This window comes from Sorex araneus, chromosome 2, assembly GCF_027595985.1.
Source record: "Sorex araneus isolate mSorAra2 chromosome 2, mSorAra2.pri, whole genome shotgun sequence".
Lineage (NCBI taxonomy): Eukaryota > Metazoa > Chordata > Mammalia > Eulipotyphla > Soricidae > Sorex > Sorex araneus.
The window spans coordinates 337,989,682-338,005,868 of NC_073303.1; the positions used below are offsets into that span (position 1 = coordinate 337,989,682).

Here is a 16,187-nt window from a genome sequence, read left to right on the forward strand (position 1 = left end):
CTAAGTACACCCAAGGACTCTGAGATTCAAGGGCATGGAAGCACAAGTCATGCTTGCTGAAGGGGATGAGAAGGAAGGTCGTTGCCATGGGAACAAGTGGCTGAGCAGAACAATGACAAAGAAAGGTACTGGGTTTCTCCCAACACCTTTGTTATTGGTCAAGAGATTTTTTTTTTTCAAACAATGAAATACTCTTTTGCAGTCTGCTGCACTGAAGAATAAAGGATCGGCAGTATCTCAAGTGTGGTGAAGATTCAGACAGTGACTTACCACACAGGTTACATGACCATTATGGCCCAAGAAAGGTGCAAGAATGGCTATACCTGAGAGGTTGCGTGGATGAAAGAATGTACATTTTAGAGAAGGGATTAAAAAATGTAACTTGCAAGACCAACTCAGGTAAGTAATCAAGTGAGTGATGATGGTGGCTGGGTGGGGCGCATGAACAAAAAGAGCTCTCTGGCCTCATCTGAAGGAACTGATGGCAAATCTGCCTGTCACTGTCACTGTTATCCCGTTTGTTGCTCATCGATTTGTTCGAGTGGGCACCAGTAACATCTCTCATTGTGAGACTTATTGTTACTGTTTTTGGCATATCCAATATGCACAGGTAGCTTGCCAGGCTCCGCCGCGTGGGCTCGATACTCTGGGTAGCTTGTTGGGCTTTCTGAGAGGGGCGGAGGAATCGAACTTGGGTCAGCTGCATGAAAGGCGAATGCCCAACCGCTGTGCTATCGCTCCAGCCCTGCCTATTTTCAGGAAAATGTATAAGATGCGCTGTAACAGATATTCCTCATCTTGATAGAAGAGTTCAAATGTTGGCAACTAAACCAGATGTTAAAAAAGATGCCTCATAGACCAAACGAAACATAACTGCAGCCAGGTCAGACCTGTAGTCTGCAGTGTGGGGTCTAAGGTTTGGAGCCGGAGATACCTTGGCCAAACGCCGACTCTGCAGTTTGTCACCAAAGCTCTCTGACACTTAGTTTTCCTGTTCATAAAATGGTGGGGTAGAATAATACCTAATTTTCAGCTTTTTAAAAGGAAAAGATTAGACATGCTTTTTATTTCATTAAATGACTATAAAGCATTTTTTCATGGTCTGTTACTTAGACGGTTTTCTAAATGGTTCTCACATTGATCAGAATCATCATTTTTCCCAATATTTTCTCCCAACACTTAATGCACAAGCATGTCATCTTAGAAAATGAAAATATTTCTGTGCCTACAGTAATACTACAGGTTAAAATTGTGACAAAGAATGTGGATTAGCTCATTTTCTCTAGGTTTCATGTCTGGGAGTCTTCGTTTTTGAAAGCACAGATCTATAGATGCCTGAAAGTCACAAGGCAGAAAGAGGCACTTAATATTAAGATAAATTAGAGAAGAGACTTTAACCTGTATGAAAGTTTTGTTAAAATAATATTTACATGCAGTACTTCACTAAAGTGAGTCAAGGCAAATGAAGCAGGCATAGGTCTTTTTCCTCCTAGATGGTCTAAGACGTATTTCAGTGATGGTAGAGATTTCATATGCATATCAGGAGAGACACCTCAAATAAAAGACAAGTTTGTGAGACAAAAAAGTAATAGAAAGAAATAACAGGAAACATAATAGGGAATTCATTGGTGAGAGAAGAACTAGATGTACCTGAAACCAGAGGCAAATCTCATGATCTTTACGCACCTAATCAGAGACCTCATGAAGTGACGGGGGTTCAAAACCAAATAATCTAAGAGATTCCTCGGTGAGTTAATATAAGTGTTCAAATAGAGAGCAAATGGAGTGCAAGACTTGTAAACAGATGGGGAAAACGATTGCCTGAATGAATTTGAAAGAATTTACCTGAAAGGTCATCATCTTGAAGAAAGACCAAGGTGATTCTAAGAACTACACGATGTGGGGGAAGTCCCTTAGGTTGAGTTCCTCAGACCTGGACATCAGCATGTTTGTTCTGTATGCCTTGGAAAAGTCTGCCCTCATGCAGCTGAGAACTAACTTCTCTTGACATTCCTCCTGATACTTTTCATTGATTTAACATAGCTTGTTTCTTCATTCTTTTCTGTGATCTATTTGAACCAGTGTAGGGTTATCTAATAAATAGATTCACACTAGATATGGCAACTTCACCAAAACATATCTTGCATAGTGGCTTTATTTCAAACAGTAGTGGTACTTTCCCCTTGGTTGATTTGCTAACCCATGACTGTCTTCAAGGCTGTTCAATGCATACATGCAGAAAATCAGTTGGACTTTCCTTTTGTTGGAATTGGTCCCTTGAGCTAGTCTATTCCTGCAGCTATTTGGACTTTCTTTATCAAAATGCTATATTTTCTTTCTTTAGGTCAAGTAAGTTTCAGGGACATTTTAAAAGTTATTGTGTTCCACAATCCACTGACAATTTAAAAACAGAGGAGAAAAGAAACCAACTTTCTCACAAGAACTTTGAATCACTATTTAAATTCAGCAAGAATATAAGGGGTAAGCTGATCTGAAATGCAATAACTAATTAACTCTAGTTAACACACATCTATGTTTTCAGATGTCAGTATATGTATTTAGTTATCCTGAGACTAGGTAGTAGAACGCAAAAGGGAATATTTAAGTTCGTAGTTCGAAGAGGATAATTTGGTATTAGTGTCAGATGTTCGCATTCATCTTGATTGCCTCCTAAATTATCAACTGAGTTTTTTGTTAAGTTGCTCAACCATATTCTGCCCTGGTTTCCTTTATTCCATATGAGAGGGTTTTTATAATTGCACCTATGAGGATTACATAAATCTATGTAATACATTATATATTAAATGAATGCTAGCTATGTTTATGAATATTATGTATGACTTGGACTGGAGTGATAGCACAGCAGGTAGAGCATTGCCTTGAATGGGTTTGATTCCTTCCTTTGTCTCTCTTGGAGGGCTGGAGCAATAGCACAGCGGTAGGGCGTTCGCCTTTCATATGGCCGACCCATGTTCGATTTCTCCGCCCCTCCCGGAGAGCCCAGCAAGGTACCAAGAGTATCGCACCCACATGGCAGAGCCTGGCAAGCTACCTGTGGCATATTGAATATGCCAAAAACAGTAACAATAAGTCTCACAATGAGAGACGTTACTGGTGCCCACTCAACAAATCAATGAGCAACGGGATAACAGTGACAGTGACAGTGACAGTCCTTCTTGGAGAGCCCGGCAAACTATAGAGAGTATCCTGCCCGCACGGCAGAGCCTGGCAAGCTACCCGTGGTGTAGTTGATATGCCAAAAACAGTAACAACAAGTCTCGATCACAATGGGGTCTCAATCACAATGGGACAACAGTGCTACAGTGCAGTGCTACATGTTATGATTGAGATGGATTGAGATTCTATAAAAGTAGAATCAAACTGTTTTAACTTTGGCTTAAGTTTCTTATGTGGTTGAGCCTTTGGCCAATTACTCTTCAAATATCAAAGCACTTTGGGGATGTTAGCTATGGGCAAAGTTTCTGTTTAACCAGACTGTGAAGGCCTGGAAGCTAAAAATGCATCAGGAGGCCACTTTGGTGATGGTGTACAGTAACTTGGTAAATCAATACTATGAACTTAAATACCATTATAACCTAGACTATAATAAAACTTAAAAAAAAAACCCACAGTGAGGAGATGTTTCCTATAACTCCAGCCTATCGATTCCAGGTTCTACTAATTCAGCAATTAATAAGTAATATTTTAAATTCTCTTCTGCTAATATATATATATGTATATATACATATACATGTATACATATATATCTTAGGAGGTCCCATAATTTTTGAGAATTATTATTAATTACCAAGGTATAAAAGTCTTTTCCTCTTTTTAATTTATTGATAATTTATAAAGCAGTCCCACTTCCATTTACTTAGTGGATAGTGTCATATTGCATTTCTATTGAAGTTTGTGTCAGTTTCTGGGCACAATAACTTCAATAATGAATATACAAAGATAGTTTACCAGGTTAAATAAGTGGTCTTGGATTTAATTGCTAATTATTTGCCCTAATAGTAATTCCAGACAGGAGAAAAACCAAGCGAAGGGACCTGCCTAGAGTTCTATGCTGCTTATAATAAAAAATAAGATCCTTTGGGTTTAATTAGAGGACTTATGACTGTACAGGGAGCATGTTAACTTTAAAATGGGAACGTTGGACATCTGGAAGATGAGGCTGCATTTGGTCACTTGCCTTTTGGAAATGAAATTCATGAAATTGTACCTGTCCAAAAAAAGAGTGAAACTCACACCTCAGGTTTGTACCTGGGCAAAAGTGACAAAGGTGAATGTGAGTGGCCTGTGGGATAGAATGATTCAGTGGAGATAAAAGTAATAGGTACTTCACAAGGAATTCAGGGTGATGACTGACTTGCTTGCATCTAGCATAAGTCATTTGAAAGGGAGAGTAATGGGCTAGGAGGGGCTAATATAGGGGGTTACGGCGCTTACCTGGCATGCAGATGATCCCAGCTCAATCCCTCAGCACCGCCAGGTGTGATCCCTGAACACAGAGCCAGGAGTAAGGCCTGAGTACAGCTGTCTATAGTTACCAAACCAAAACCAATAAACATAAATAAAAAGAAGAGTAAGTAATAAAAGTCATAAAAGTGTGTTCTTCCTGAGCAAAACCACACGTAGCCTTTGGAATTCACAACCACACAGGATGGTGGCTGGCATCAGAGAGTCATTTAGGAAACGAATGATCGAAGGAACACCTGTGCTGAGAGAGGCTCAGTGGAAAAAGTGAGGGGGCATATAGAACAGCAGCTACACAACAGCTGCAGCAATGTTGGGGGTGCTGCATATCATTGTCTTCTTACCCCTTTTCTCTACCATCAATGGCATAATAGCATGTGTGTATCTATACATATAAACTACATATACACAGTGTGTAAATGTATATATATAGGTAGCAATATGTGTCTAAATTACAGATATATGTATGTACATTCATCATACTATATTATACTACAAATAGTAAGAGAAGAGACAAGACCTTTTTTCTCTATCATTTTCCAAAACTATTAAATAGTTTTTGTTTATCCATTACTTATATGGCTCTAGATTTATCTTTGAGATAATTACCTGTGTACTTAATAGCTGATCCTATCAATAGGTGAAATTGTGTGGGATAGAAATAAAACTACAGCTCTTACTGTATTTTAAATTTCCCCTCTCTTTTTCATTACAAAAATGAGTTTTAATGATTCTAAGTGACTTGGATCTCCTCTACACAGTAAGGCAAAATTTATATTTCATAATTTACTCTAGACTTCAACTACTAAAAAACAGAGGGCAAAGCTTAAGTGTATGGTCTAGAGGCAAGAGTTAGTGGAGTGGAAAGGTAGTGAAAGGCTAGACTGAAAGGTTTAATACTTATGATCTTGTGGTCTGAGGTGGTTACCTACTGCTTTGGAGACACAGATGGGACAGGCAGGTCTGCCTAAAGAGTGAAGCAGTCCATAAATACCAGACATGGAATGAAAAATCAAAATGAAATAAGCATGACTGAACTATCAAGGTCTTTTAGTGGTAAAATATTAACTTTGTCTTCTCTTTGAATGACATAACCAAATACTGAACGATTTGGGGAGAGGAAACATGTTGAAGCAATGCATTTATACAGTTTGAATAACATGTGATTTGCATACTCAAGGTATCAGTAGACCAATTTTAAAAAGTTCCCCATTCAAATGTCTCTTTTAAATTAGGATTCAGGGAAAAATTTCCACACTTTTTCAGTGACAGCTGGTCTTATTTTTCCAATGATATATTTTCCAAAGACAATTCACAAAATATTTGATTTTGTTGTTACCAGATCTTTACTGGTGAAGAGTTAGTACAGTGGGTAGTTGCATGCAGTTAACCAGGGTTTAATCCTGGCTACCAGATATGGTCCTCCAAGCTCTGCCAGGAGTGATCCCTGAGCACAGGAGTGAGCCCTGAGTACCACTGCATGAGCACCTCTGCTCCCTGCAAAAAAAACCCCAAAACATAACAAATAAAAACCATAAAGTATCAAATATTAAAAAATAAAAAGAAAAATACCTTAATTTGTTTATGTATAAACATGTTAAATGCTTTTAAGGAATCTTAGTAGTTGATTCTCTACAATCTAGCTTATCTTTGAAGTGGTATATTAGTCCTTCAAACTCATAGACAAGCTGAATAATTAGACTGAGAACACAAAGCTATTTTAGGATACATTCCATATATAAAGCCATGCACATAATGCTTTGATTCAAATAATATTCTTATAAGGCTTTGTTGTTGTTTGAGGTCTATATTCAGAGTGACAACTTTTGTTTTTGATGATTATTCCATTCTGGAACAGTTTTCCTCCCGCCCAATTAAACAAGAATTAGGAGCACATTTCTATCTGATGAGGTTTAAACTTCTCGACTGCTTGATCCAGAAATGACGTCCCATGCTTTTGTTCTTTTGTTTCTGTACAGAGGTCTCAACAGAAAACAAAACCAATTCCCTTAAGTTTTAAGGGAGGGGAAGGCTGCCTATTTTTTCCTTTGCTTTGATCTTAACATGTTTCACATATTTTTTTATTGGCTGTTGAGTATAAAAAGCCATAGTCTCATCTGTTCCCCCCCAATATAATATATTCACTGTAAAGCATACAATGCCTTCCAATCTACAGCAAAATGCTGAGGTTCAATATTTCAAAGTCAATGTATCATTACAGTTGATAGAAAGATTTCCAGAGTGTAAGAAAGCTTTCTTTGTTTGATTAATATGTCAGACTGCTAAAAATATATCCATGCACATTAGACAACAAATTACAGGATGTAGACAAACACACATGCTTTTTAGTTCCCTTTTCCTACCATTGCAAAAGGCTGTTGCAGTTATTGTACCAGCTGGCTAGCTTATTGCTTTTATAGTACAATCCATAATGCAAAAACAGCTCTCTTCCAAGCATTTTTTGAGCAACTCAAGTTGTTTACATTTAGGTAATTTTCCTATAAGTTTCTGCCAATTGGTGTCATACAATTTGATAAAAGTCTTTATTAAATCAAGACAACTGCATTTAGTTAGATTTCTCTCAAACAGAATTATAGGACAATTATAGTAGTTGATTTGAGGCCATCATCAGGAAGTAAACACACAGTTTTAGAAAATGTAGACAAACTACAAAAATGGACTTGTGTAATTAAACATCAAATAATCCATGTAATAAAATTCATATATTAACTGTCTCTCAGTTGTAGTCAGATCCTTTAAGTATTGTCTGACGACCTGAGCATTGGTTCTTTCATCAGAAGAGTGCCTATCCTTAAAGTTTGGAAATTTCAGTTCTTTTGGAGCACCAATCAGCTGCAAAAAGTAATTGGCATCCTCTTCCAAAGTTTCAAATTTCCCTACAAAATCATAGTTGATCAAACATGGATAGCAGAGTTTGCTGACTTTTTCCCAATGAATGTCCATTCCTACTGGACGGTGGGAATCCAACAAATACTGGACAAACTCCTTAAACTTAACTCCAGATCCATTATTTAATTCTTCTTCACAGGCATTTGGCCGGTATTTCTTTATAATTGCCTTCCCAAATACTGGATGATAGTAACTATTAGGATGTTCAAATTTGTCCCTAAATGCTGATACTAATCTTTCCATGGGATCACGAACAAACACAGCTTTGGTGTAGGTATTTAAACGAGTATATATCCCTTTTAAGTCAAAGCTATCTAACTTTTTTAAATACTTCCCATAGTGGACGGCATCATGGGAAATGTTGTATGTAGAGGGAGCCAATCCATTAAGTACCATTAGAATTCTTTTCCAGTTGGAACAGCCAGCTTTGGGCACTTCACAGTATAACACTTTGTGTTTATCTTCTACATAGATCCTGGATACCGCATGAAAAAGACGTGATTGAAGATGGTTCATCCCACCATACTTCTTGCAAAATTCTTGAAGGAAAGATCTGCGTTTCTCTTGGGTCACATCTGTTTTCTTCCATTTGTTATCTTTGACTAGACTTTTGTTTAAAGGGCGAATGCTCATGGGCCAATTCATTTCGCTGAACTTAAAAAGAGTATTATCTCCTTGATGTTTTTCAATCAACTTAACTGTTGGAGACCCTCTGGTCCTACTCAAAGCTTCTTCCTTCCCCTGTGGGTTGTTGGTTCTGGTTAAGACCCTGGTAGGACTCCCAGAGTTGAGGAGATTATTCTTCAGATGCTCAGACACGTGGAACTGGGGGTTCTGTTAAAACAGAAATGGGAAAATGCTGAGAGCACAAATATAAATGTAGGTATGATAGATAAAAATCTTAGCATATTGGTTTTAAAGTGCTATCCATAACCCCTGAGCACTGCAGGGTGTGACCCAAGCTCTCCTCCACCAATAAATAAAATAAAAAAAAATAAAGTCCTATCAAGCAGGCATATTTCATATATGTTGCCAGAATAATTTAACAAATTAGAATATATTAGACACTTTGTTGTAAGGTCTTCCAATCTCATAACCATGAGAAATAGTATTCGTGCCTAATTTTTTAAAAAAATGCCTTATTTTATATGTATTTGGGTTGCTCATATGTCATTTACTGTTAATGTGTTGCATGACATTGATGGTTTTCTCATGTTAAACTGGATATTATAGGTATGAAAGCACAAGATAAAGATTTGAATTTATGATCTTAGTAAATTTACTATTATTTTTGTAATCTTTGCATCTGTGATTATTAACTATATAACTATACAAAATGCTAAAACAAAGCAGAATAAAACCCAAAAGCAACCAAATCCTCTGAAAGGTCATGGTACCCATGGACAAATGACATAGAGACGTGAATTTTCTTTTCTTTTCTTTTTTTTTTGGTTTTTGAGTCACACCTGGTGATGAACAGGGTTCCTCCTGGCTCATGCACTCAGGAATTACTTTACTCCTGGCGGCGCTCCGCTCGGGGGACCATATGGGATGCTGGGATTTGAACCTGGGTCGGCTAGGTGCAAGGCAAAATGCTGTGCTATTGCTCCAGTCCCAGAGACGTGGATTTTCAATTGAGCTTTGCTTGTATTGTAATAGGATGCAAAATAATCATTAAGTCTTTGATTCTTGAGCTAATATGGAGTCTGTTGCCTTTTAACACTGATTTGATTAGTTGCTCTAAATGTAGATACAAAATGTAGTAATGTTTGAATTCAAAACTTTGTTGTTAATTTTAAGACCATTTTGTAATACACAAGACAGTTCAAAGTCATAATATCCAGCTTAAAATTGAAGCCAAGACTAGTTTTAGTCCTCATGACCACTCCAGTTTGTTAAGCACTTGTGAAAAACAATGCATTTCTCACCCCACCTTGGAAAACATTTTACTTTTCTAAATAATTACAATCATTTAATAATAATAATCATATTATTTTACCATCTCATACAAAAAATGAAACTTTGCTCCTTCCCAGTGCAGAATGCTTAGGGACTCAAAAAAGTCTATTTGATATTTTTATCTGTAAAATTTTACCAAAGGAGAATAAAAGTTTTGTTCCTCTGTCAGTGGGATGAACCATTTCATTTAGTATCTACCCTTTGTTTCATTACTCTTTCCCACAACTCAGAAACTGGATTATGGAAAACACAGAGACAAGATATACAAGGTAGAATTCTCTGATAGGGTCAAGAATTGTAGGATTTTAGCTTTCACTCTGAATAAATGAGGGAACCTTTTCAAATCTCTGAAATATGTAATAAAATGGTCTGGCAAACTTGAAAATAATGGCGAAGATGAGGCAGAAGATAAACATAAAGGATTGTCGGCATCTTACTGGAAAGTGAATGGATAATTGTGCTGGGCACCAGTCTAGTGGCAGAGGGAGCAAAGGGAAAGTTTCCGATGGAGATGTATGTCTATCAATACACAGAAAATATGGAAATAGATATAGATATATTTACTATTGTTCACTCAGTATTTTGAATGGTCGATTACCTATGAAAATTATCTTTATCGAATAGACAAATGAATGCACGGAATTAAACCTTCAAGGATTCGCAATTTTTGTTAAATGGAGCAAAACAGCAAATGAAGTGTTGTAGAAGGGAACCACTTCCAGGCATGATGTTTGTTCTATCAAGAGGAGGTTGTTTCTTTTCTAGGGCAAGACTGGATGAGTGACCCGTGACTGTCACATGGTAACTCCCATAATTCCATACAACGACTTTCTAAATCTTCAATACTGTTGAGTCAACTATTTGAGGCTTCAGCCCTAAATCCACTTGTCTGTTAGTATCTCAGAGATTACTAGAATAAATCTTTCTTTACTCTGATCAATGACTTTCAGTCGATAAAGATTTCATAAATGATATAAAATTTCACATGGAGTTTGAAAGAGGATGGGAATATTTGTAGACTGCATGAAGTGCTTAGCACAAACCTGAAATAAAAATGCCACTATATATATTTATAAATATATAAGTATTATTTATAAATAATTGCCTTAATGATAGTATCTTACCTATGATCTTGTAAATTTTAAGCTTTCCAGTTGTTCATCACTATCTAGAGAGTAATTTGTTTGCCCCTACAAATATGCCTTGATCAGTTCCACTAACAAAAGTCAAATAAAAATAAAGTGAGCCTTCCACTGCACTCTATGAAACTCCTTTTTGTGGTGACCAAATAAGCCTTTAATCCCCAGGGACTTCTGGAATGTCTCTTCCCCATGACTTTCCCTCAGTGAAACTTGGCTGACCCCAAGATTCTGCTTTTCTTACACTTCCTCAGATGAAACTCGTTTTTCAGCTACTTGTCTCTCTGACTGGAAGAGAGGAAGCAGGTTTCTTGTACTTCCACTGCTTCCAAGATGCTTTTCCTAGTAAAACTTTTGGCTTCTGTGAAGTGCAAGTCCTACTGAACCTCCTTTCTCTGTTTGTGCTGTCTCTGAATTTACCCCTGGCCTTCAGCAATATCCACGGAAAGGTCTAGCTCTAACTCAAACTTCACTTCTTTATCCTCAATCTTGCCATTATGTGGAGTGACTTTCCAACACAAACAGAAGCTTGGCTCCTGACTAATTCATCTTTAATGGAAATGCTTTCTTTTTCATACTGACCTTGCATCACCCGAATCAATATTATCTCCATCTTGCATCTGACCACCATCATTTAAATTATATTTAAGATTGTTTATGCATTGGTTTAGAGGCTATACTCAGCACTTACTCCTGGGTTTGTGCTCAGGGATCACACCTGGTGAGGTTTGGGTAACAGGGATTGAACCTGAGTGAGCTGTATGCATTCAAGTGCCCTACCACTATAATGTCTCTTGGCTCCCATCACGTAATTTCAGTTCCAGCTTTGCAGTTAACTTTGTCTACTTTTATCATTTATATCGTTACTGAACTAGAGCGATAGCACAGTGGATAGGGCATTTGCCTTGCATGTGGTCGATCCAGGTTCGATTCATCCGTCCCTCTCAGAGAGCCTGGCAAGCTACTGAGAGTGTCCAGCCCACACAGCAGAGCCTGGCAAGCTATCTGTGGCATATTCGATATGCCAAAAACAGTAACAAGTCTCACAATGGAGACGTTACTGGTGCCCACTTGGGCAAATCGATGAACAACGGGACAATAGTGCTACAGTGCTATCATTACTAAAAGCTTGAACTTTATCCAAGTTTAGTAACCACATAAATAGTTCTATTTGCTTGAGATCCCAGAAAGTTCCCGTTGTAAGGATGCCTTTTCTGTCTATTTTACCTAAATTATTGTTCTTTCTGATATTCTCTCCCATAGAACCTTTCTAGTTTTCCTTGTAGTATGAATCACAATGTGAAACGATTTAGTTTATTCATGCTGTATCTTGGAATTTTTTGTTTGTTTGCTTTGGATCACACTGGTAGTACTCAGGGCTTACTTCTGGCTCTGCACTCAGGGATTACTCCAACAAGGGAGCTTATGGGGTGCAGGGGATAGAACCCAGTTGTTTGCCAAAGTCATATCCACTGTATATCTGCTCCATCCCTGTATTTTTGAAATTTTAATTAAGTTTTGGAAAACCTCCCAAACAGTGTGCAAGAACCTCAGTGGTCGCTCCTAGGGATACTTAGTTATTTACGTTAAACTGTTCAATGCTCAGACCCAGCAAAGCAAATATTTCTTGGGTCCAATGGCACTGGGGGGTGGGTGGGTATGGGATGCTACAGGGTATGGTATACTGGGGATAAAACTTGGTTTTTGCATGCAAGGCATGTACCCATGACCAGTCTGCTGTTTCCTCAGCCCCTCCATGTTGGCACTGTCCAGTCTCCCCCACCTCTACGGCACAAGGACAGGAGAACTGGCGTCTTTATCTTTCTTGCTCACTGGTGGATCTTTGGTACCTAAAGCAGTTTTTGGCACACTGAAGATCCAAACAAATAATTGTCAACTGAGTAAATGTGATTATAATTTAATGATGGATTTTCAAACAGTTTTCTTATGACCTTGTCAAATACAAGCAATGCACATTGGAAGGACAAATTTAACTTGGACAAATAATTTATCAATTCTTGTTAAGGTGTTGAAAATCTGATTTCAAACAAATCTTTGGCAGAAGATAAAACAAATAAAATAAGCACATGGAATAGCTGCTTGTGCAAAAAAAAAAAATTAGTGTTACCTGCTGCCAAATCAGATTTGTTCAAAGTCATTTAGCATTGTTCCAGAACCCCTAGGGACATACCAGGTCTCACTGCACTCCTTAGTGCAGAATTTCTGGAGTGTGTGGCACCTGATTCTAATTTAAACAAGCTTTCCAAATACTACAAAGGAAGTAATGGCATTTGGGCCATTGAACTAGAATGTAGCACTGTAGCACTGTCCTGTTCATCTATTTGCTCGAGCGGGCACCAGGAACGTCTCCATTGTGAGACTTGTTGTTACTGTTTTTGGCATATCGAATACACCATGGGGAGTTTACCAGGCTCTGCCGTGCGGGCAGGATACTCCTGGTAGCTTGCTGGGCTCTCAAAGAGGGATGGAGGAATTGAACCTGGGTTGGTGGTGTGCAAGGCAAACACCCTACCTGCTGTGCTATCGCTCCAGTCTGGACTAGAATGTAGTTCAGAAAAATAGAAGAATAAGAATTTGTCTCAAAGTATCCAAGAGAAAGGACACCAAATATGGTGGACATGAATATTTCAGTAAGTGATGGCAAGCAGTGCACTGAAGGCAGGGATATCACATCGGCCCTTACACGAACAAGATAAAATATTTTTTACTTTTATCTATAGATCTTCAATTTTTGGAAGCTCACTGCTCAAAAATTAGATTTCAGACTCCTATACTTAGTTCTGATCAGTTTCCTCAAGTCCTGATCTATTATGTATACGTGTCATGCAGGCATGCCTCAAGGGTTAATTCTCTAGAGTAAGGCTGCTTTATGAGGCTTCTTGTTGGATGTTCACTACACCTTCCCACCACAATTCACTGACAATAGCTATTCTGAACATGCGCTGGCATCTCTCCCCACTCTTCCCTCAGCTCCAGTTGCACTGAATCGCAGTAAAGAGGTCCAATTTCATTTTGGACTACTAAAATAGGTCAATGCTATTTGACATTTAAGTTTATGTCAATGAGTTTCCATCTTCAGCATCACCATAATAATAACACTAGAAAAAGTCTTACAATGTCATTTTTATTTCATGCACTTCACTCTGATTGTGCCTCACAGAAATGCATAGTAAGTCCACTTTATCTTGGTTCTCCCAAAAAAGGGCTCCTTCTAAATGCTTTTGTCATTTAGAAATTGTTTTATTACATTCTGGCTGTTCTCTCAAAATATGAGAGACGGTTTAAAAATTAAGGTAGTTTACATCTTATAATGTCTTTTAAAAGTTTTGTTTCTAAGCTTCTTTCTTAATTAGATATTCTAAATTAGATATTCCTTAGCATCCTCTTAATTAATCTCCTTGAAAATTATGACCAAATTAGTATTCTTAGAACATCTTATTTTTTCCCCATAAAATTTGGGACTGGCTCAACTATCTATAAATGATAGTCCTGACTCCTTAGCTGGCCTTGGCAGCCGGTTCCTGCTGTCACTTGTCACCCTGGATTCTGCTCCTGACAGGTCCCCAGCTTTCCAGCACACGCTAGCATGTCCCACCCACATTCTCCCTTTCTTCTCTATTGGAGACTTTCCAGATTTCTCACGCTGATTAATAACTTTGCTTTCTTCATGAGGACCACCCAGTGGCAAGAACTATGTATCTTCTTATTTTATTTTAGCTTAAATTGTTATTTGACTTTTTCACGGGTAAAACTCTTTCAGCTACCGCTAAATTGTAAACTATAGCAGAAAATGAATTTTCAACCTTTTAAGAGAGACTGTTAATTGCAGTGTTAGCTGAAAGATACATAACTGCAGATGAAAAAATAAACATTCAAAGAAGACGAATAAAAGTTCTGAGTGTTTATTAACTCTGGAGCAAATCTGAAAGCCTTAGTCTTCAACACTGAAATGAGTCACTCATCCTCTCTCCTCTCCAAGTCACGGAAAGCCTGCTACCATCAAGTGTTATGCTAGGTGCCACAGAGGAGATGAATCATGCAAATGTAGTCCTTGGAGGGGATATTCTTGTAGGGAGAAATACAAAAAACACATTAGACAAATGAACACAAAATTAACTGACTGATTACCGCAGCAGCAAAATTTCAGTCATGCACTGGGAAGCTGGGAGAGCAGAATTGGGAGTGTGTGTATGACCTAGTCTAAATATTGAGTCCCCTGTTTAGCTGTATATGTTTAATTCTAGGTAGTTATTAAAGTTCAATGTTTAAGAGACTATTGGTACAATTTATTTAAGTTTATTGGAGGTCACTGTACAACTCATAAATGTAGAGACTCTTTTGCTCTTGTGGATGAACATATATTTTGAATTTATAGGGTGATTTCTTTGCATGCTGCTGACCCAGGTTCAATTCCTCTGTCCCTCTTGGGAGAGCCCGGCACGCTACCGAGAGTATCCCGCCCGCACAGCAGAGTCTGGCAAGCTACCTGTGGCATACTCAATATGCCAAAAAACAGTAACAAGTCTCACAATGGAGAAGTTATTGGTGCCCACTCGAGCAAACTGATGAACAACAGGATGACAGTGCTAAAGACAGCGCAGTATCATTCCTGTATTGGCCTTTATTCAGAAAACTTACACTAGCTTTAGATGTACTTGTACTTCTATAAGACCTAATTTGTTCTTGTGAGGTTGATGGAAACTATGTTGACTCTAAGACATTCATTCATTCATTCATTCATTTATTCATTCATTCACTCAGCACATCTGTACTGTGCTACTACTGTATGCTGTTTGGCACTGTGTAAACAAGGAGAGAAAAAAATTCTGGTCTCTTGGGCTAAAGATATAGTAGCAGGGTTAACCATGCTTGCTTTGCATGTGAGCGATCCTGGTTCAATCTCTGGTACTGTATCCCCTGAGCACCACCAAGCATGATCCCTGAATACAGTCATTAATAAGCTCTGAGCATCATCTTAGAGCCAACTTCAACCAGTCTTTCTTTAATTAACTCTGTCTTCACATCCACGTCCAGAGACACCTGCCTCTCCCCTCTTGGGCCTTTTCTAAATTATCAGATGCTTTCTTGAGTCTGCTAAATCTATTGCTGCTTAGCCAGATTGCTATAAAGTTTCCAAAATTTTATGCTATCTCCTTTCTTGACTGGAGCCATAGCACGGCGGGTGGGGCGTTTGCCTTGCATGTAATCAACCCGGGTTCGATTCCTCTGTCTTGGAGAACCTGGCAAGCTCCCAAGAGTATTCTGCCCGCGTGGCAGAGCCTGGCAAGCTACCCATGACGTATTTGATATGACAAAAACAGTAACAACAAGTCTCACAATGGAGACATTCCTGGTGCCTGCTCGCGCAAATCGATGCACAACGGGATGACAGTGCTGCAGAGCATCACCAGAGGTGGCCCCCAAACAAAATAAAACAAACAAACAAACAAACAAACAAACACTTATGGTCTCTTGAAAGTGCCAAATTTTAAATGGGCTGATAAAAACAAGCATTTTATGAAAAAAAAGTACATAATGAGATTGCATATGGGATTTGTTAGGGCATTTTAGAGAATAGAGATGAGTAATTAAAAAAATTGTTTTTTGTTTGTTTGTTTTTTGGGTCATACCCAGCGATGAGCAGGGGTTACACCTGGCCCTGCACTCAGGAATTAT

The 16,187-nt window shown here is 38.2% G+C and overlaps 1 protein-coding gene across 5 annotated transcripts in view; it reads right to left on the bottom strand.

Annotated features, from left to right (window-relative positions):
• Positions 1-5,021: 5,021 nt before the first annotated feature.
• The window catches only part of CHST9 (carbohydrate sulfotransferase 9), a 298,929-nt gene continuing 287,763 nt past the window's right edge, over positions 5,022-16,187 (bottom strand). For 4 of the 5 annotated variants that reach the window (XM_004606034.2, XM_055129637.1, XM_055129640.1 and 1 more), the window contains one exon: positions 5,024-8,226. In XM_004606034.2, the coding sequence (XP_004606091.2) occupies positions 7,150-8,226 (1,077 nt within the window). In that variant the 3' untranslated portion in view covers positions 5,024-7,149. Of the gene's footprint in view, positions 8,227-16,187 lie in introns of all 5 variants that reach the window. The other variant, XM_055129641.1, reaches the window with a different exon arrangement.